This window comes from Lepisma saccharinum, chromosome 18 (assembly GCF_977018435.1).
Source record: "Lepisma saccharinum chromosome 18, izLepSacc3.1, whole genome shotgun sequence".
Lineage (NCBI taxonomy): Eukaryota > Metazoa > Arthropoda > Insecta > Zygentoma > Lepismatidae > Lepisma > Lepisma saccharinum.
This window is the reverse complement of record NC_139246.1, coordinates 25,683,096-25,705,253: the sequence shown is the minus strand read 5'-3', so window position 1 is coordinate 25,705,253 and position 22,158 is coordinate 25,683,096. Positions and strand designations below refer to the sequence as shown.

Below are 22,158 nucleotides of genomic sequence, written 5' to 3'. Positions count from 1 at the left end.
TGTTAACATAGAGTGTGTGTATTTTGTGTTTGAAATTGAGTGTGCCCATACATGGCTTAGATTCAAATAGATTCTATTTAGTTAAAATGTTTTTAGGTTTTCTTTATCCAATATTCAGGTCAGGTTTACCTAAGGAGGCCTTACACCTTTCATAGAATTACACTGTTTTGACTAAAGATACAGTTATAACAATGGTTAGCAATTTTTTAAACAAAAAAAAATCTGTTATATAATGGATGTTGTCAATTTTACATTGTTGTAATATAGCAACCTAACTGTGAAAAGAAGCAGTATGTTTTATTTTTATTTCAATTTTATTTTTATCACATTATTTTTTATTTAAAATTATGAATCTCAAATATCATCAGGTAATTCAAAGTCATCATTGTTTTCTGTTACATTAAATTTTAAAGATGGTGGCTTACTCCATTTGTGAAAAAGAAAACTCCATACTGGATCTATGTTACCATTTTCATTATTTAATTTATTCCAGTGTTCTTCTGCAATGAACGAAGCTTCCCAGACATTCAACTCTATGTTTCCCGTCAATCTTTTTAAAACCCTTCTCTTTTTAATCAAATGCTTCTCTTGGATGATATGAGTTGACAAACCTGTTCTTGGGTTTCAATTTATAATGTCCAAATTGTGTTCGTGCCATCTTTTGCCATTTTCCTTGCTGTTTCCTACATAATCCTTTGAACATGAACATGGAAAATAATTCTACAATGCAAGCAATGCGTACATACAAGAAAAACTATAACTTTGATAATGGCATGGCTACTCTTGAGACAAACTCAAGAGAGACTTGTTTTCTGAAGCAATAAAACCGAACCCTATAACTCTCAGTTCAGCAAATGGGAGTTTGACAAAACACTTCTGAACTCAAAGAATGCTGCTCCTGGGCTAGATAGCATCCACTATGAGATGCTACACCATCTGCCCATTAACAATCTTCAGTCAGAGGATTAATTGTCCCGATTCTTGGAAGAAGGTTATAATTGTTCCCATCCTGAAGCCAGGTAAAGCTCGCACTGCAACCTATAGTTACAGGCCAATAGTTCTAACAAGCTGTATGTGCAAATGGTCAACATGCATCTCAACTGGTTCTTGGAGGTGAACTCCTTGATTAGCAATTTTTAATGTAGGTTTCGTCCTGACCATTCCATGCTGGATCATTTAGTTCAGCTGGACAGGAAGCTTTATTGAAAAAGGAACACTTAACCGCAGTCTTCTTTGACCTCCAAAAATTCTACAACTTGGCGATTTGGAATAATCCAGCAGCTCCACTCCTAGGGTGTCCATGCCCTCATGGCATTCTTTATTTGAAACTTCTTTAAAAACCAATACTTTGGTATACGCAATTGGGAATTCCTTTTCAAAAACACTCCTATGACAATGGAATCCCTGAATGTGCCCCTGTTTGCCATAGCAGTGAACAGTGTTATGGCAAACATTCATGCTCCTGTACATGGTCTCCTCTATGTCAACAACCTCACAATTTTTAGCCGCTCACGGATTCTCATGTCAGCTTGCCGTCATCTCCAACTGACTATAAACCTGTGTGTGTGTGTGTGTGTGTGTGTAAACTTCTGTCGCCAATGCACATGTCACCTTGATCCCAACCAAAATATGAAGAGAATGTCCCTACATTTCAGGAATGAGGATCAATTTCTCAGCCTCATTTTCGATAAGAAATTAACACTAGAACGATGTTTCTTCACCATTTCTTTAATAACTATCCCGTTTTTCTTATTTTTCCTCGAAATTTTGTGACTTTTCATAATTCTTCCTCCTTTTTAAGATGGTATATTAAAATCCACAACATATATATTTTACTTCTGTGAAATTTCATGTTATACCCCTAGAACAGTGGAAGGGGTCAAATTGTGTGTGCTGCAATATCAGCATTAGGTTGCGGTTCCTGTGTCAACCTGTCTTTCACATGTTCCCACTTGTCACAGTTTACATGTCGTCATGTAGGTAGTCTTTTTGGACCAGAAAGGATGTCTCCGAACATGTGGCATCAAGTAGCAGTTTCTTGTGATGAAATGTTACGTATTCTGGAGTGTTCTTACTATAATTTTATTTTGTAATCAAAATGTATCAGAAACCACCTAAACACTTTGATTATGATACATAAAGCACAGAAAGTAATATAAATTGAAAATATGTTCTCATTCTAAAATAAATAGAATTTTTAAATGCATTTCTTACGAGGGGTCAAAATTACCCCTTTCCGCTGCTCTAGGGGATATCAGATCCTCTGCCATTTTAGTGTTAACCTGGCAATTTCACCTTTGCCAGCTAAAGTTATCTTGTTCCACGGTTCTCTTCTATGAATTTTAAGACAAATATCTTAGGGTGATGTACTGTTCCACCTGCACCATTCACTTATCAGGTCAAAGTTCGATTATGGATGTGTTCCATCTGCCAGTTCTTCTCAGTTTTGCATCCTCAAAACTGTTGATCACGCTGGTATTCATCTGCCTTCCAGTGCATTGTGCACCAGTTGTGTCATCATTTTTTATGTGGATGCATTGGAGCCATCTCTACGAAGACAGTACACCATATCGCACAGCTTTTTTTTTTAGGTTCTTGAGAAAAACAGGCCTCTTACACTGTTTCTGAGGAAGTTTAGAGACTAGCCTTAATTTTTATTGAGTTGTGTTTGTCCTATGCAGGTCCCTTTAGAACCTTGCCCTTTTTACATTTATCAAGGAGGCTCCTTGCACCCCTTCTTTAACATTAAGGTAAGGGTTGTAGATAAGAGTGTGTTCCTTGTATACTTTGTATACTTTGAAGGGTGGAAGATGGACATTCATGCTGACGCACCCAAACATTTTAACTGACTCATTTAAGGGATAAATTTCCCAAGTTTCAGGGGCAAAAATTAAATAGTGTACACCAGGGTTCCCAAAGTTTTTCATTTCACGGTGCCCTTAGTGTTTCAAGATTTTTCCGTGGCACCCAAGTCGGAATGTAGGCCTATCTAACACTTACAATGCTCAGTTAACATGGTTAGATTGCTTGCCTTAAGTTGAAAAATAAACACATATTTCAAATTCAGAAACATTTTATGTGTAAAAACTAAAAAGTACTAAATACGCACAATTTGGAACAATCATATCATTGATTGAATATATTGGAATACTTTGGGGCACCCCTGTAAGCCAGCCACAGTGCCCCAGGGTGCTGCGACACATGCCCAACCACTGGTGTAAACAATTACTTCTCATTTTTCAGAATAGAGTGCAACATTAATTTTACTTTTAAGGATATCAAATTCTCTGGCATTATATACCCTTGGGGACATCAATAAAGAAACCTTTTCTCAAATTATTCTCTTGAACAGGAGCTACTTTGAAGTATGACATTATGATCATCCAGGCATCAAATGCAGCAAGTACAGTGCCAAGAAATATAAATAAAATATACATTGCGAATACAGATTCAAGAACAGGCTTGTCAGTTCACATTATTGAGGAAAAAGCTTATAATTAAAGAGAGAGAGGTTTTAAAGAACATGACATAAATATAGCAGAACACAGATTTTACATTTTTCGACATTTTCAGTTTGTTTCAGCTTGGTCCCCTCAAAAAGATAAAAACCAGGTTCCACTGTATTAATTTAGGTGAGGATTCATTGTAAAAGAATGTTGAAGATGTAATAAAGATCCACTGTAGAGTGTTCTTTTTCACAAGTGGCAAAAGTTATTGACTCTGAAACCTGGAAGAAAACAATTTTGATTTACATGATGGTATTTGGATTTATAAATTAAAGTCTAAACAATTCTCCATTAATAACTTTGCACTATTATGAGATTTAATGATTTCTCATTTCACTAATTTATATACAAATATTATTGACAAGGCTTAATGCAAAGCTTTTGTCAGTTCATTGTTAAATTCCTCCTATTGTTATAACTGTAAAATTGATTATCTTTAATTTGCAAGTAAACATCTGATGAAAGAAGCATGTGTTCCCCAGAAATATTGCCTCAAGAAATGTGTTAACTTGGTTGTAACAACCACAAGTTAGAAGAAAGAAAAGTTCTATGAGAAATCAGGAATATTACATTGAACATTAACAAGGTGATAAAAAAAATTAAACAATAGAGAACAATACTACTTACCATTGAAGAACTTAATGATATCTGTGAAGTCCATACTGTTTGTGAGAATGATGTCCCTGTAGGACTCGACTAAGGCTAGTGCCAAGAAGAGCACGAACTGACTAGATGCAACATGCTTAGCAGCCCAAATAGTCTCCCACACACTGAAAACATCTTCATATAACAACTCTGGAAAAGGAAGAATTCATCAGTGTAAAATTACTGCGTACTAAGAATGGGGTAGATAAAACCTATTCTATTTGTAGACTATACTGACATACACTGCTGATCTGACATACACTGCTGATCAAAAGTATCTCTAACTTGTAAACGGATGTCTAGAGGTCACTATGACCCGGCAAACAGGTATAAAAGGAGCACAGAGCTATGTGTTGTTCAGTGAGAAGAAGTATGAGTAGAATGTGTAAGTTAATGGAGTTCAGTGACTTTGAATGTGTTTAGCTATTAGTTTCCATATACGGCAGTTTCAGTTGGCCCTATAGCGCACAGGAATATATGATAATCACCTCAAGAATGAACAATAAACAATGTCTTTACCTTGTCAGATTATTTCGCTAAAATTTTTACACAATAAGTCATGTATTTGTGTCCGTAACATGGCAACTCTTTTGCTGAGAAAGAAAACCCGCAAGTCGGCTGCCATGGTGCAGACCCTCGGTTGAACCCCCACAGGACAGCTCGTGCCATTGTGAAAGCTTCGTGCGGGCAAAATACATGGAAGAGGATACTGCCAAACCCTTATCTCCAACAAACCATCATGCGCAGTTTGTTCTCCTGCAGAATCCACGGCACAAGGCTCCGTTCTCGCTGCTTCCTCCCTTCCAGTGTTGCCCTGTGGGGTTCAAGTTTGAAGCGCACACATTTCATATTCAATCTTCTCTTTGTATCATTTTTGCACTGAACTTCTTGGAATAAATGCAAGATTGTGGCAGAGATGGATGAGTAGAAACAAATAAAAGTTGGAATTAGATGTGATGAATTAAAATAAAAGAGATACATTACGAAAATAGCTTGTGCATGCATTCAGAGGTTTTTCCTTAAAGGTGGAAACACTTCAGGTTCGCAAAAGAGAAAGAATGGTGCGAAGACGTGACTCGCTATCGCTCGGTGTCAATATCTCAAGTTTGTAGTTTTTGAAGTGCTTGGATATTTGTTGGGAAGTGTTATATGATGCAGCGAGGGATGGACTTTACCTAGGTTACGTCATTTGATCCAGTGTAGGAGTTGCTGTCCATGCTAGACTGCTGACTGCTAGAAATGCACATAACTAATGTAAACAAACTTCCTTGTTCGCTGAAAGAAAGCGTGTGCTGGTCGACCAGCCCCAAATTTGAACAAAGCTGTCCAGTATCAATGAAAGGGTCTCAGGTTCGATATCTAGTATGCACATGCCATTAGTTGCCATTTCCCTTTAATAAATGTAGGACCAGTTCTGATTAGTCGGCATGGACATCTGGAAGGGGAAAAGGGGGCTGATCTCCCCTGGAAAATGAATATCAACCAATATATATACAGGGTGTCATTTTAATGGCACCCACGGACCACAGATTCGTATAGAGGACATCAAAACAAACAACTTTTCCCCAGTAACATTTTTCTCGTTGGTGCGTCGATTCGACGCTACAGCTGTTCAAAAAAGACCGTTTTGCTGCCTGGATGCTGGCAACCCAACCCAACATTTAATCGTACTGGTGACGTCATATCCTGCAGCGAAACAGCGCACGACAGGGTTGCAATGAACACACAAATTTTGTGAAAAATGGCAAACTACCAACCACATTATTAGCTGTAAAACAAAGTGAGAAACGAGTCCAGAAGACCGAACATCATAGCCTACCAGCCAGAAGATCAGCAGTCATCTCAGGGGAAGGCCGAAGTGAACCAATGATATGAGAAATGGTAAAAAAAACGTATTCAAAATGAAATGTCAATGTCGGATTTTGTCTCACCTACATCTAAAATATCAACAACAATAAATTTTATTGGACTTACAGCTTACACGTGGCTGTTTACGCCCAACTTTATGTCAAATATTTGCAAATCTCGTTGCAAGGTTGATATCTACAGGTTTGTGTCCAGATGCCATGCGGTACTTTCGTGCTGATAACGGAAGTATCCGAGGTTCATGTTGTTACATTACAGCTAAAACACGTACAACCACAGTAACAACGTAATGATGAATCAGTAACGAATATACTGCCCTGTTCACATTTGCAAACTATTACATGTGTATCGGGTGCATAGATAAACACATAGTCGTCTTAGAGCTTGTATTACTACTACTTATATCCCTGTATTTTCAATCATTTTTGCCACTTGCCTCATAATGCTCTGAATATACATTATATTATCTGTTGCTTACCTTTTGGAATTTTGAGTTTTTTCATTTCTATTTTGTCATCTGTTCAGTGTGTCACAGACAACTAGTATCAGAAGGACGAAGTGGATAGACTAAATTGCAGATGCCAACTTGGTAACTAGATTTGCAAATATTTGACATGTAAGCTGAGACAAAATTCGATATGACCACTTCCACTTGAATTCTATTTTCTTTCTACTATTTTTCGTATCGTTTGTTTACTTCCTGTTAGGTTACAGAACATGCTTTCTCGTTTTGTGTTACGGTACATAATGTGGCTGATTGTAGCTATGTCATTTTTCACAGGGTATGTGTGTTCCTGGCAACCCTGGAACACATCGCTTCACGACGAGATATGACGTCACCAATGCAAGCAAATGTTGTGTGTGGTTGCCAGCATTCAGGTGGCTAAACGGGCTTTTTTAAACGACTCTAGCGCCGAAACGACGCACCAACGAGAAAAATGTTATGGAGAAAAGTTGTTTGTTTTGATGTCCTCTATACGTTTCCGTGGTCCGTGGGCGCCATTAAAATGACACGCTGTGTATATATATTACATGCATATAATTTAATTTCATAAAATATCTTCCTTGACCCTACCTGAGGACATCTATGATTTTCCAATAAAATATCACATTTTTCATAAAGACATAATGTATTGTAGTTTAAGCCCTAAATTTAATCGCACACTCCTACTATGAAACCTTATACTCCCAGATGAAAAAATTCTGGACAAACCTTTTAAGCCCTCCCTCCATCCTTTTGTTTTGAGAAGGAAGTCTATTTGCGTAAACTGAATATGTCACATGACTGCAGTGAAACCCCAGGTAAATAACGTATGAACCGCGTCTGATATGAGCAGGAAATCGATCAGAGACATTTCAGCCCTTCTCAATTGCCCAAGTCAACAATTAGTGATGTGATTATGAAATAGAAACATGAAGGCACAACCATAACAAAAACATGTGTACCAGGCGTAATGACAGATGGAAACCACAGTTGTTCCTATCTGAAGAAAGTGACCCACAGTGCTACTGATTGTTCAGTGAGCACTATGACTGTATGTCGAAAATTGAAACAAATGGGTTTCATGGTCGAGCACCTGCCAACAAGCCAAACATTACTGCTGTAACTGCTAAGCGTCACCTGGAGTGGTGTACAGAATGATGCCACTGGACTGTGTACAATTGGAAACATGTGGAGTGACAAATCACAATTTACCATGTGGCAGTCTCATGCGAGGTTTTGGGTGTGGCAAATGCCTGGAGAACAATACCTGCCAGAATGTGTAGTGACAACAGTAAAATTTGGAGAAGATGGCATTACAGTGTGGGGGCGTTTTTCATGTTTTCGTAAAAACTGAAAAGAAATTTAAATGAGGAAGGTTACAAAGACATTTTGAGTACTTTCGTCCTATGTCTGATAGAAGAAGAATTCAGTGATGACAATTGCCTGCATCAGCATGACAACATCCCTGTCATAAAGTAGGGCCTGTGAGGGAATGGTTTGCTGACAATAACATTACAGAAATGAATTGGCCAGCCCAGAGTCCTGACTTGAATCCCATTGAATACCTTTGGGATGAAGTATGACTTGAAGCTTTCCTGGAGACGAATAATGAAGAGATTCTCTTGGGCTATCGAGCAGGTGAGTTGTGGAAAGGATTCCAAGCTTTTGAGAGCTAACGTCATTCTCGTGTTCAGGGCAAATGGTCAATGGTACAAAGAGTACATGGTACACTTTAATATGAGAGTGACGTTAGCCCTCGAAAGCTTGGAATCATTTCCATGACTCACCTGGTCGATAGCCTGAGAGAATCTTTTCACCTTTGGGATGAATTAAAACACTCGCTTCAGTCCAGTCCAGACCCTAACAAGCCACATCATGACCTGGCTACAGCTCTGCAGGAGGAAAGGGTTGCCATTTCTGGGGAGATGTTCTGACACCTGACTGAAAGTCTCCCTTGTATAGTTAAGGCTGTCATCACAGCAAAGGGTGACTGCATTGATGTCAATTACTGAAACTTGTGGCATGTACATCTGATGACAGTTTTGAGCAGATGTCTGGATACTTTTGATCAGATATTGTAGTAGTTTGCCCATCAAGTTGGCAAACTTTTACTGATCTGATTATTCAACATTAGCCTTCTTATCGCAAAATGCTGCCTGAATATAAAGTTATTAATTATATACGTACTGTAGATATGTAAATGTAATTCTACTATGGTACCTAATTTTAAGCCAAGACCTATGAGGGACATACATTAAGAAAGGGATGAATATATCAAGTTCTTAAAGTACGTTGCATCCAAATTGGACCTGTCTCGTTTAAAAGAACTGTCATGTGCCAATGAACACAAACATTAAAATTAGGGCTGAGACAATACCACTTGGAACCCATACCAGTGCCAATACTTTTACAGACTTCCACACATCAGGGGCGATTCCTCCATGCAGGAAGTGAGGAACTTCCTACAGTTCATTTATACTTGTTTTGAGTTATGTACTTTTTCGAAATTTAATTTGCCCAGCAGCGAGGCACAGCGAGGAAGTGGCTGCAGGTTCCTCAATCCACATGACGACAGGCAGGGAGAACACCACGAACGTTGAACCAATCAGCTATGTCACTTGCTCTCCTGCACGAAATTTTTGTAGCATACTGCATTGTCGGTTTGGGATTGCTTGCAGCAGGTGGCGTGGCCAGGGTGCTGGTTAGCAAGTGAATGGGCCTCCCATTCTCTGCTTCCCCTGAAGTGCGGGCGAAGGGTGATGTTGACAGAAGAGAGGTGTCGTACAGGACCAAGAAAAATTCGAGCATACGGGAACACAGCTTTGTCCATTTCACACTCCCACAACTGGAACAGTGATGTTCCCAGGAAACGGGGAATTTTGGAGCCAAAAATTAAGAAAAATGGGAAAAACATCCCAAATGGGCAAGAAACCTAGAAATCAGGCATCATGCATTAATGCACTTAACAATTGCTTGTTTCAGACTCACTTTTTTCTCTTCTAGTGGAGTAAAGCGCCTGCTGAATATTAATCAATCTGAGCTCAGTTGATTCATTGTCATAAGAAGTGTAAGAACTTACAAGTTGTAAGTTTAATTAATATTGAAATCTCAAGATATAGAAAATTTTGGAAATTTAATGTCTAATAAAATAGTGAAAAAATAAATACATAGTAGAAGATTTATCTACCCCAATTATCATCCTAATCATTCTTTTGTGACACGCACCCATAAAAGTATCCACAGAGGCCTCATTTGAAGCTAAATTTGCTCCCACACCCCTTAAAATAGTTCGCACACCCTCCTAGATGAAGTCTATGGATAAACCCTTAAAACGTTTTTTGTAATTATTGTTTGCAAAAGAGGGAATTTTAAGATCGAAAAGGGAAATTTCTGGAATACAACTGGGAAATTTACTTCTGGTCCAGGAACATCACCAATCTGGAGACGAAAAGTCGTGACAGCCTTCTGGTAGTGCAGTGTGTGATTTCTCTTACTGAGGTGTCAATCTTACTTTTGTGGAAATTTGTTTAGTATGTCCAGTGTTTTTACTTGAGAAGTTCAATGGCTAGTACAAGTGATACGTGTGACTACGTAATTGAATGTATTTTTCAAAAACCTTTCGGGAGCTTCGGTTTCAGTGGAAAAAAGAACATTGTAACATGTGAGCATTCAACTCCCACCCTCCCAAATTTGCATCAAAAAAGTAAAGTCATGAAGACTGCAGTGAGGTGAGTTGTCATTAATTAATATTTATTACTTTTCATCATTACTTGAATTTAACTGTATTTTTTTGAAATCACATATATTACTCTATTATTTTGCTCTTGTAACTTGCCCCCAAACTTGAAATTTTTAAAAAAGCTTATTTTTTTGTTGTTGGGGGTGGCAAGTTTGAAGCAGCATCTCCCTGGGCAGGTTTTTCGGGATGATAATACCGTCATGGATGCTGTGAATGCATGGTTGCAGGAGAAGAGGACATCATCTTCCAACAGGGTATAGAAGCTTTGGAGTGGCGATGGACAAAGTGCATTGAAAGGGCAAAGGACTATGTTGAAGAATAACCATATTTTCATTTCTCTTACATTTAGTTTTCTTGGCGAGTATTAGAACATACTGAACACCCCTCGTATTTCAACTAATTCTTTCTTATGCAGATGCATTTGTATCAGCTATTAATGATACCTTGGTATTCATATAGCTTTGATTGATTTGGTGTTTTATGTCCACTTTATGCACAGTAAGGCTAATCGGGACTAGACCTACAGTTTAAAGTGAGATCCAAGCCACTATGTGCCTCAGCCGAGTATCAAACCCAGGGATCCCTTGATTACAAGGTGACGACGATACCGCTGCACCATCGGGAAGGCCCCGTATTCGTATGGACTTATCCCTAATTAGAATATAAGAAATTTCAAAACCAGAACAAAAATACATTAAAAAATGTAGCAATTTTCAGCTGTAAGCATTATGCAATGAATGAAGAATATGGCAACAATTTCTCTACATGTAGGGCAATTGCTTACTCTCCCTTTCGTGAAACTTATTCAAAGCAAAATAGTAAACTAAATGGAATTTCATTAAAAATAATCACAGAAGTGAATCGTAATATATTGTGATTGGCAAGTACATGGAATACAGGGTTAGCCTAAAAGAAATAGACACTTTCAAAGTTTTACAGAAGGAAGAGTTTTAATAATAGGGATGAAATACTTACATGGTTTGAAGAGTACGCCCTGAAGTTTACATTGGTAAGTTACAAGTGTTCAATGTGTGACCATTTTGTAACATGACAGATATCAATGCGATAGTTCAGTTCTCCTCTCCCAGGACTTTTCCCCTTGCACAGACAACCACTACCTTCAAATTTCTTGCTCGAATCGTAGATTGTCTGCCTTGTGGGTGGTTGTTTACCATACCGTGTTCTAAAACGATGCTGCACGATAGTACCAGAACGTGTTTTTGCAAATTCAATCACACAGAAAGCCTTCTCCACATGGCTAGCAGCCATACTGCTCAAGTTACGTCGAAGGTGCTCACGTGATGCTGACATCATGAACACAAATGAAAAGTGGAGATCGTAAACTTGAAGACTTTCTCTATACAACAGTACTAAATGCTTTCAATGTAACAAACAAATTTCAATATATAAAGCATTTAAACTGTCTGTATCTTTTAGGCTAACCCTGTATGTTGAATTGAAATGATTAAAAGTTGAATACCTCTTTTGAAGTCCAGCAAGAACCATCTGTAGCAGAAGTAGAAGTGTGTATAGTCACCATTTTGATGCATCAACTCAAACATTTCTGAATCTAGAATTTGAATCAAAGACCTGAAATGTGAAAAGTTGTTATCAGATTATCAGCGTATATAATATTTAGCCACAACTTTGAACTTTCATTCACTCACTCTCACTCTCTCTCTCTCTCTCTCTCTCTCTCTCTCTCTCTCTCTCTCTCTCTCTCTCTCTCTCTCTCCTCCCCCTCCCTCCCTCCCTCCCTCAAGTAACAATGAAATTTCACCTGACAGAGCAAAATTTCGTAGTCGTGTCCTCAAGCCAGCGGTGAATGCCACACTTGCTGATCAAAGTTCAGCAGCTCTCACTGCAGGGCAAAGTCCATCACCCAACACCTTACACTCCATGCAGAGGAAAATGCAAGAACAAGCAGATACTTGCATGGAGGTAAATGCACCTGCAGCTCAGGTCGAGAAACTGCACTTGGCTAATCGCGAGCTAATAAACTGAGTGACCAGCCAAATGAGCGATCAGGCGGCACTGATCCAACAACTTCAGTCTCAACCCCGCAGAGGCAACAGCTGGGGTCCCAGACCAAATCGGGCATATTTTAGACAACCCCATAATTTCGATAGCAGGTATGACCCAAACAGACAACAAAACTTTAATCCCCCGACTTATAGGAATAACCGAGGCACATTCAAAGGTTCATATCCCTCCTGCAGGGCTAGGAGCAGAAGAAACCCCAACCATTATTTTTCTCAACAGTGGGAAAGAAGTTCGCCAAACACCCAATCACAAGCCCAGAATACCCATCTTTAAACGCATAAATGCCACCACATATTCGGGGAAAAGACATGTGGGGGTGAGCAATAGGATTCAAGTCCCACTGATTAAAGATGATAACTTATATTTTTTGAACATGAAACTAGGGAATAACCAAAGTAACCATGCAAAATGTTGCGTAGATTTGGGGGCCATGACATCCATATTTCCCAGTTACCTGATCCCTTCCAGAACCAAACGTATTCAAGTAAATGCATTCATTAGAGATGTCACAGGCAATCAGATTGAAATAAAAGTAAATGCTTTGATCAGATTCAGTCAGATTAGGCTACAAGTGGTTCATTCATCCCTTCAGAGTGGTGCACATAAAGGACGTACTCCCGCTTTTGGGAAATGATTTTTGGATGAACCAAGAGGTCACAGTAGACTCTCGAAACGGCATCATTCAAGTAACCCATTTCGGAAAACTCCCAAAATTTAACATTCCAAAAGAACAAGTAGAAATAAATACTTTGCCAGACCACATTGTTCAAAAGATTGCCGCAGGAAACGTCCCGCAAGTGTTGCTAACTAGAGATATTCAAGTACCCCCACGCACAAAAATGGCAGTGCCAGTTACTATTATTAACACTTCTAACAGAAATTGCAATATCGTGGAACCTGACCCTTCGTTGCTTGAAAGGAATAGTTTAGTTCCACGTGCATTACTGAATGTAGAAGACCCCATGCTTTTTGTCACTAATCCAACAACAGATAAAGTTAAAATAACTAAGCACACTCCTCTGGGAAAATTAACCACTGGCGATATCATAATGCAGTTTCCTATGGAAGTCCTTGCCGAACCTGATAGCAGCTCCTGCAACGACCACCAGGAAACTTGTCGGAAACTTACAGAAAGACAAATAGCAGAAAAAGCAAAAATCGGTAGGCAAAAATTTGATGTTAAACGCCTGAACATAAATATTTCACAGCCAAGTTGTCTCTAACAAGCTTCCCTCAGCTGATAGCTGGTAGCTTCCCTCGAAGCAGACAACTTGACTGTGAAATAATGATCGGTTTTTAGAATTTTAAAGGTTTTTACAGTTTTTAAAAATTCATACAGGAGGACAAATAAGTTTGTATTATAGGTTTTAACTTTGGTAAACGATGGCTTTAAAGCACGTAAATTTTCAGTGCATAATCGATCTTCCTATACTTTTTCCCTCTCGCATTTCACCTAACCCTTAATCCTGATCACTTTTACGAAGCTATGACTTTATGAATTGCTTATAAAACACCGAAACCTGAAGAAGAGAGAAGTTATCTCTTGAAACGTCGTAATTGAAGAAAACATATTATACTCTCAAAAAATGTAAGTAAAATTGTAATTTATATTCCTTAGTTCTCTGTTAATAGTCCAATCATTTCAGGAGTATAATGCAAAAATTCAATTATAATTCAGTACACTCTTCCTTCTCCTTACCTCATATTGGCAAAGTGCGTATCCATTGCTCCTCCATTAGGGAAATTTGACCCCATTCGTTCCATGAGGTTGCAGAAGCAAGCGTACGTGGTAGCTTCATCATCATAGATCACCAGCAGGGGAGCCACGAGATCACACATCCCTTGCATGTAGCCGATATCCAGATGCTCCCAGACGTACCTGCAATATGTAATGGGAGTAACAACTATTAGGTTCATAAGAGCCAAAACATGGAACTCGTCTCCTGAGGAGAAACAAGACTTCGTCGAGGTACTAAAATACTTCTCGAAAGTAATAACACTGTCAGTATAACTACTAAAGGATGAATATGCATGTTCAACACGGTAAAATTTCAAAATAAGAAGCAACATGTACACTTATGACATTAATAATGCAAAATAATATACAGTAAAACCTTGTTAATCCGGACTAATGGGGGGATAAGTTGACCAGTTTAATGAAAGTCCGGATTAACTGAAATAACCTAAAAGAACAGTAGAAAGTGAATTAAAACTCCGTTTATAGCAACAAGACATGTTTATTATGGTGTATTTAAAAGGCATAGGCCTAAATACACTATACAGTACAGTAAACTGTAAAGCAATACAACAATGCAGTACGTACGTATATATGACGAATGTGATTGTTGACTTCTAGCCACATTTAAAACCTTGCATCCTGCTTTTTTTTCTTTTTTTTGTCAAGATTAAGCAATGTCCAGCTTATCGGGATCCGGATTAATGAGGTTTGACTGTAATACAGTTGTGTGAAGTGCTTTTTATTTTTCCTGCAATGTTTCGAACTTTTCCAAGCTTGCACCAAGATAAAAGCACAACATGCCATGTATGGTTGTGTGTGTTTATCTTGGCTTAAGCTGAGAAAGTTCTGGTAAACCAGGACGAAATCATGCAGAAAAAGTAAAAAACACTTACAATAACCATATTATATTATCTTGCATTTCAAAAAGGTATTCAGATCTAAGAGAGATGAAATTGCAGGGGAGTGGACAAGGTTACATAATACTGAATGCATAATAATCCATACTCCTCCCCTGATATGATTAGAATAAATAAATCCGGAAGACTATGTAGCACACATGGGAGAGGAAAGAAAAGTTTGTGGGTTCTAGTTGGAAAACCAGATGCCAGCACCTGTAGGATAACAATGCTAAGGTGAATATGAAAGCAATTGATAAGAGTGGACATGAGCGGGTTGGTCTTGCTCGGAATACAAACACACAGGAAACTGAAGTTACTGTGGCAATAAACCATCAAGTTTAGAAATTTCAGATTACTTTACCAGTTTAAATTAAAGCTTGGGATTAGCTATGAACCAGGCCCCTCAATTAAACTATCAAAAAATACATACATATAGTTAATATAGATACTTATAATAGCTAAATAAACTAGCAAATAAATATAAAACTGCAACTTACGTGCACATCACATTTCGAAGTTTCTCAAGATTTTCACTTGTGAAATACCAGTAATTTCTATCACATCTCTGGACGTCTTTATCAATGCGATGAAGATTCAATCCAAATGTTTCCAGCAGCTCCATCTGCAAAAATGTTACACATTATTATAATTTAATGGAAAGTTGTGAAAATCATGGCTCAACAAGGGTCTTTTGACAATACACACAATCTGCAGCCTTCCTACAATTTCCACAACTTAGGTCTCTGCATAAGTATTGTCCATTCCAGTTTGTCGTCTTTAAACCCTATAGATTTGAAAATACCAATGCCATCTATATGCAATTGCAGGAACTAATCAACTCAACCAGCTTTATGAAATAGTTCATGTCATACAGAGGATATATCGAACCACGGTTTTTGAATAACTGAGTTTTTGACTGTTCCAATTCATGTGCACAGACAACAATTCTTCACACGTCAGTTACAAAATCTAAATTCAAATTGTAACTCTAATTCAAAAGTGAATTAATCCAGTGTCATTGTACATACGTTTGCATGACTGTTCCATGAAACATCTACACTATTTTAACAATGCCAGTTTATCATTAACATGGTAAATTGCATAACTTGGATGAATGTTTGTAATCATTCAATTCTATTTTGTTAGTTGATGTGCTGTTGGGGAATATTTACTGTATTTTAACTGCTTTCTGCATGATGCAATATTCAATTGTTATGTGCACCATCTGTGCTATTTTTAAACTATGCCTCCAAGATAAAACATTGCAGGTTTTGCAAGATAAAACATCCAATTTAATATACTGAGAGGAAGTACTCACTTATTGAATAAACCGTTTTATTTATTTATATATATATATATATATATATATATATATATATATATATATATATATATAATATGTGTGTGTGTGTGTGTGTATGTACAGGGAGGTTATTGCAGCATGCCACCGCAATAGCGTCGGCCGCTTGCCGGCCCAGTCATGCAACAGGTGCCGGCAAATTGCGTAACAGATAGCCCGTTACACAAACCGCTTGTTTTGTAATGTTTCCACTTTTCACAATTATAGTTACAATTACAACTTAAATAAGCACGTACCTTGCCGCAAGGATGCTGGAAAAGGTGTCCTCTAAAATACAAATATTTCTGGCACTTTATTTCTGCCCATATCGCTTCTGACAGCAATGACTCATCCAACATAAAGGATTCAATTTTTCATTCTTGTCTTGCCTTCGAATAAACAAAACCGTGACTCTTATTTTGCAGATAACACAAGATTAATCCTTTTGAACACTAGAGTCAGTGGCGTGCCCAAGATTTTCGAGGGGGGAGGTTACGTATACATTATTATGCAAAACGAAAGCGCAGATAAACGAATTATTTAACAGTGTCACTTAATTTTAACGTGTGAATATTTTTGAAGTAAAGTAGCGATCATACACTGTGTGCGTTTTTCTTTCTGAGAGCGCCATTTGAAATAAGCACTTTTCCCCTTTTGCTACTATGGGATAAACTGAATATAAAAGGCTATAACTGCTCAACAACTGCATCTTTTTAAGAAATTTAAATTCTAAATGTAAGAATGAACAAAAAGCAACATTTTATGTAAATTCCGACAATTGTGAGTCCAGGGGGAAACGGGGGCCAAATCCCAAAGTTCTATTTTCCCCGTAATTACGCAAAATTTCTGAACGTCGTAATTTCCATATTTTTTTTTTCAAAGTTGCGGCAGGAGCATTACATATCCTCATAGAGTAGTCTTTTGTTGTGCTTCCCTCAAAATTTGGTCCATCCAGTGTCTATAGAGCCGACGCTAGAAGCGAAATTCCTCAGATGTCGCAAGAGCGTCAGCGGCTTATCGGAGTAGTGGTAAGCCGCGAGAAGCCTCTCGATACTACGCGAATGCGACAGCTGTCGGCTACCAGTTGTTTAGACGTGTTCACTTCGGTTTGCGTTTATCGGTACTCGTGTTGTTTATACTGTGTTATTGAGTTGGTGTGCTAGTGCTTTATCGTGTGTTATTTGTTATTCATTCATTAGTTATGCCGCCAAACAAATATAGTCTTGAACAAAGAGTTTTTATGTACGATACTTACGTGAAAACGAACTCTTGCAGAAAAGTAGTCAGGCGATTCGCAAGAAAATTTCCTAGCAATCCTGTTCCGGACAGACATACTGTTTACAACCTCGTTAAAAGATTACGAGAGACAGGATCTCTTGAACCTAAGAAACGTGTTTCCAGACGACGTGTTCTTACGGAAGAAAAGCTAGACGAAATTGGTGAACGACTTGAACATACTCCAAAAAAATCCCTCCGTCGGCTTGCTCAGGAAACCGGCATTTCAAAATCCTCAGCACGAAATGCCACTAAATTACTTAGATTAAAACCCTACAAAATTACAGTGGTTCATGAATTGCAACCGCGCGATCACGCGACTAGAGTTCGATTCTGTAACTGGATGCTGGATAATATTGTTGCTGGCAGAGTAAATCCAGAATTAATCATATTTTCAGACGAAGCTTGGTTCGAATTGAATGGCCGAATTATTTCACAAAACAATCGCTATTGGAGCGCAGAAAAACCTGACCTTGTGCATGAAGTTCCGCTCCATCCTGCAAAAATTGGTGTGTGGTGTGGTTTGAATGCGCACAGAATAATAGGGCCTATTTTTTATGAAGGTACTATCAATGGTGAAAGGTATCGAAGAGACATACTACAACCTTTTTTTGAACAATTAACGGACATTGAATGCCAGCAGTCATTTTTTCAGCAGGACTCTGCTACTGCTCACACTGCTTATGAATCACTTAATTTTATTGCCGAGATTTTTGAGGACAGAATTATCAGTACTGAGTTGTGGCCCTCTCGTAGCCCCGATCTTACTCCTTGTGATTATTATTTATGGGGAACATTAAAAAACAAAGTGTATCAGAATAACCCGCGTACAATAGAGGATTTAAAAGAAAATATAAGAAGAGAAATTGCCAGAATCACACCTGAGGAGCTTATGGATGTTCAGAGGAATTTCATACGCAGATGCCGGAAATGTATTGGTGTTGAAGGAGGTCATTTTCAACATCATTTATAACACAGAAGGTTAGTGATCATCATTATTATTAGTTTTAAATATAATTTTACACTTTCGGTTTGCTTTATGCGCCGCGATGCTGTCTTCCCTTTCTGTCAACCGAGGATAAAGTAGAGATGTCTAAGAAAGATTAGATGTCTGAAATAAGGTTGTAATTGTAACTATAATTGTGAAAAGTGGAAACATTACAAAACAAGCGGTTTGTGTAACGGGCTATCTGTTACGCAATTTGCCGGCACCTGTTGCATGACTGGGCCGGCAAGCGGCAGACGCTCTTGCGGTGGCATGCTGCAATAACCTCCCTGTATGTATGTGTATGTGGGGGGGGGGGTTCTATTAATTTGTACAATTTGTTCTATTAAATAGAGTGTAACAATTTTTGAAAGTATGGCAATGGTGGCCATGGAAATTAATAGTCAGGAAAACAGCTAGTTCATAAATACGTTAGTGCTCCCTTTTAGTATATTAATTCCCCAAAACATGAAAACATTCAATAATAGCATCCTGACAAGTGGCAATATACTAGATTACAAGGTGACAGCATTATCACTATGCCACTGGAGAAAACCCCTTGCTTCCAAGAGAGTGCAGATAAGTTGCACAATCTAGTTAGGTGAGTTAAGTCGAATTGAATATGGCAAAGTTATTGTATTATGAACAGAACGGGTAAAAAAAAAAAAAAGAACAAATCTATCTGGCTGATCATGATGACGACTCACAGGTTGTTTTCTACACACTGAGCATATAATCCGTTCAACTTACCGAGTACACTCCTCCTTGGGAACTTGCTGGGGAAATACACGTAGACCTCGATCCCTGACTGGCCCCCTCCTGGTTCTCCTCAACTCCTAACGTGTCCAAGGGGATTGCATCTTCGCTTAGGCGTTTCTCACATTCCTCATCAGGGGGTGTAAGAACGTCTCCTATGAATTACGATGGGATTATACAATGTCAGTAAGAGACACAAGGGTTACATACTGCCAGCCATTGGAAACTGAACACAAAACTGGCCTAATAATAGTTGAACACTATGCGAGGGGAGAGATACAAGCTGTATACTTGGCATGGATTTACACCTTTGGAGAACACAGGAATGTAACAGAAAATCATAAGGTGTTTCCTTAATTTGTGTTTAAGCATATGACATCACCAGAAACAGAAAAGAAGAAAACAATTGTAGAACATCATTGCATGTTGTTCCCACTGGAGAGTAATATTAATCATGGGTCATCACGAGTGATGACTTTTAATGTACTTTATTTACATAAAAGTTGTTCTTTACAGTCTATTGAGTGAACTTTCCTTCATTTCTAATATTTACTGTCCTTTCCAGTTCTTTCATTTTTCCTTATATAAATACATAAGTGAATTTTTGTTATTTAGTGTAATTTCCCTGCTACTTTTGATTAATTGTGACGATTACGTTGAGTAATGCATTAAATAAAATTAATGATGGGATATTCACTAAGAACACCCATATCCAGGCCAGGATTTGAACCTGAGAACTTGGGTGCTAATATCAAAAGCTAACCACTTAATGTGCTTGGCCACATGATAAGAAAATGCAATACTAATAAAACATGAAATTGTAATAAAATATAATAAAAATATAAAATCAGTAAAATTATATGTAATTGTACTAATTCACTAATATGACTATATTGAATGATATCAATTAATCAGTGCAATCCTTAGTGTACAATATCAACATATAGTCATAGTTAAATATATTTGTGATGGAACATACGTAACACTTTTACAATGTTGCATGAAGTTGTAAACAAACTACACCAATTCTTACATCCTAGTACTATTAATATAGCTGCAAAATGGCAATTGGCACCTGTTGAATATATACAGAATTGATTGTAAAACAAACATTAGCAAGAAAAGTGTGATCACCCAATGTATTATATTACATGATTATTAAAAAGAATGTTCTCCTAAAGAATGGCTTTGTTACAATTACCTTATCATTCATCCTACACAATTATATCCTCGTCTTCTTGGTGATATTTTCTCGATACATTCTATAAACTAAAAACATGAAATCCGTGCAAGCATTTCTAACAGCTACTGCACACGGTTCTAATTGTGACTATGACTTCACACATATGTACCGTTACCTTGTAAAGTGATGATGTATGTGTAGAAATGTCTCATGTTTATTCTTCACTCAGTCATGTTATGCATTGCTCTTCTGTAATTTCAAAAAAATGTTCAAAAAAAAAAAAAGGGTAAATTTCTCGTATCGGACAAACGGATTTCTTCAAATTTACAGGAGAAATTACTTACCGAATGCAGTTTATTTAGACTTGTGGAAGTTCGGGGATGTGTTTTCTTGCATCGTTCATTGAATTTTGCCGGCAAATCATCTATTTTTCGATATAAATGTGTGACCGATGCATGAAAGCTCTTGCATCCATTTACTTCCACGTGGATGTAGCCTGTGTCTGATGAAGTAATCCCGGTCAGTGTTTCCAAACACGTGTTTTTGTAACTGAAGAAGGTACGTTTCCGCAAATGGTTTGTGGGGCTATGTGTCAATGGTTCGTGGGGCTATGTGTCAATGGTTCGTGGGGCTATGTATGAATGGATCGTGGGGCTATGCATCAATGGTTTGTGGGGCTACGTAGGTATTTTTGGGTGCAGTGGGGTGGAAACACTGTATGCCGAGTACGGTAGTGAAACTGTGACCGCCATTTTGCGTGTTACCGAAGGCAAAAGGAAACGAGGAAAACTTACTCGATATGTCGCAAATAGAGCTTATTTCCGTGAAATAAGCGAAATGCCACCTTCAGCAATGTTTCTCAATGCAGAATACGTAAGTACGAATATTCAAATTAAATGAACTAGCAAATTTCAGCTGTTTGTCCGATACGAGGAATTTACCAAAAAAGTTACCTGCAGTGCTAATTTGCCATATAAAAATGTGTGGTGTATCTGATGCACTGAATACAAGACACATACTTGAAAAACACTCGCGACAGTTTTCACCACTTTCATCGTCATGCTTTAGTGTATACTAATGGCACCAAATATTATTGGGCTGCGTTGATGCCACTTTGAATTGATACCTTTACTCAGGCACGTAGCCAGGGGAAATCCTACAAATATCTAATTTAAATGTATAATAGAGGAACCAGGTTATAGTCTTATGTTCTACCATTTAATCCAAAGAATAAATGGGCCCACAGCTTCCAAAACTTATAGTTTTCTTTGTGAGAGGTCACAGAATATAAACTATATGAGTAAAATTTACTAATAACTGTTAGAGCCTTTTTTTGAACAAATGTGTAAAAGTAAATAACAAAATACAATAACTATGATTTTCAGTACACTAACTGTGCAAAATATAAGAAAAATAATGTTCAACAATTGTGTTAGATATTCACTGATACGGTGGATTGAGTAACAAAGTGTCTCCATTTATGTAATAACAATAAATTTGGATTAAAATTCATATATTTTTTATAACTGATATATATTATAAAATACATTATTATATATGGTGAACTAGCAGTTATGGCCAATGTACATAGTCTGTGCATAGCAACGATTATGCATCTTGTTTATGTGTCTTATGGATGATTTAAGTTTTAATCATGTAATCCACCTTGTTACAAGTTTGAGTATATTTAATTATGAAGT

The 22,158-nt window shown here is 37.7% G+C and overlaps 1 protein-coding gene across 2 annotated transcripts in view; it reads right to left on the bottom strand.

Annotated features, from left to right (window-relative positions):
* The window catches only part of LOC146002485 (small G protein signaling modulator 1-like), a 408,832-nt gene that overhangs the window by 17,151 nt on the left and 369,523 nt on the right, over positions 1-22,158 (bottom strand). For both annotated transcript variants that reach the window (XM_083140359.1, XM_083140360.1), the window contains 5 exons: positions 19,270-19,430; positions 15,418-15,542; positions 13,983-14,162; positions 11,721-11,830; positions 4,134-4,301 (listed from right to left, as the gene is read on the bottom strand). In XM_083140359.1, the coding sequence (XP_082996485.1) occupies positions 4,134-4,301; positions 11,721-11,830; positions 13,983-14,162; positions 15,418-15,542; positions 19,270-19,430 (744 nt within the window). The remainder of the gene's footprint in view (positions 1-4,133; positions 4,302-11,720; positions 11,831-13,982; positions 14,163-15,417; positions 15,543-19,269; positions 19,431-22,158) is intronic.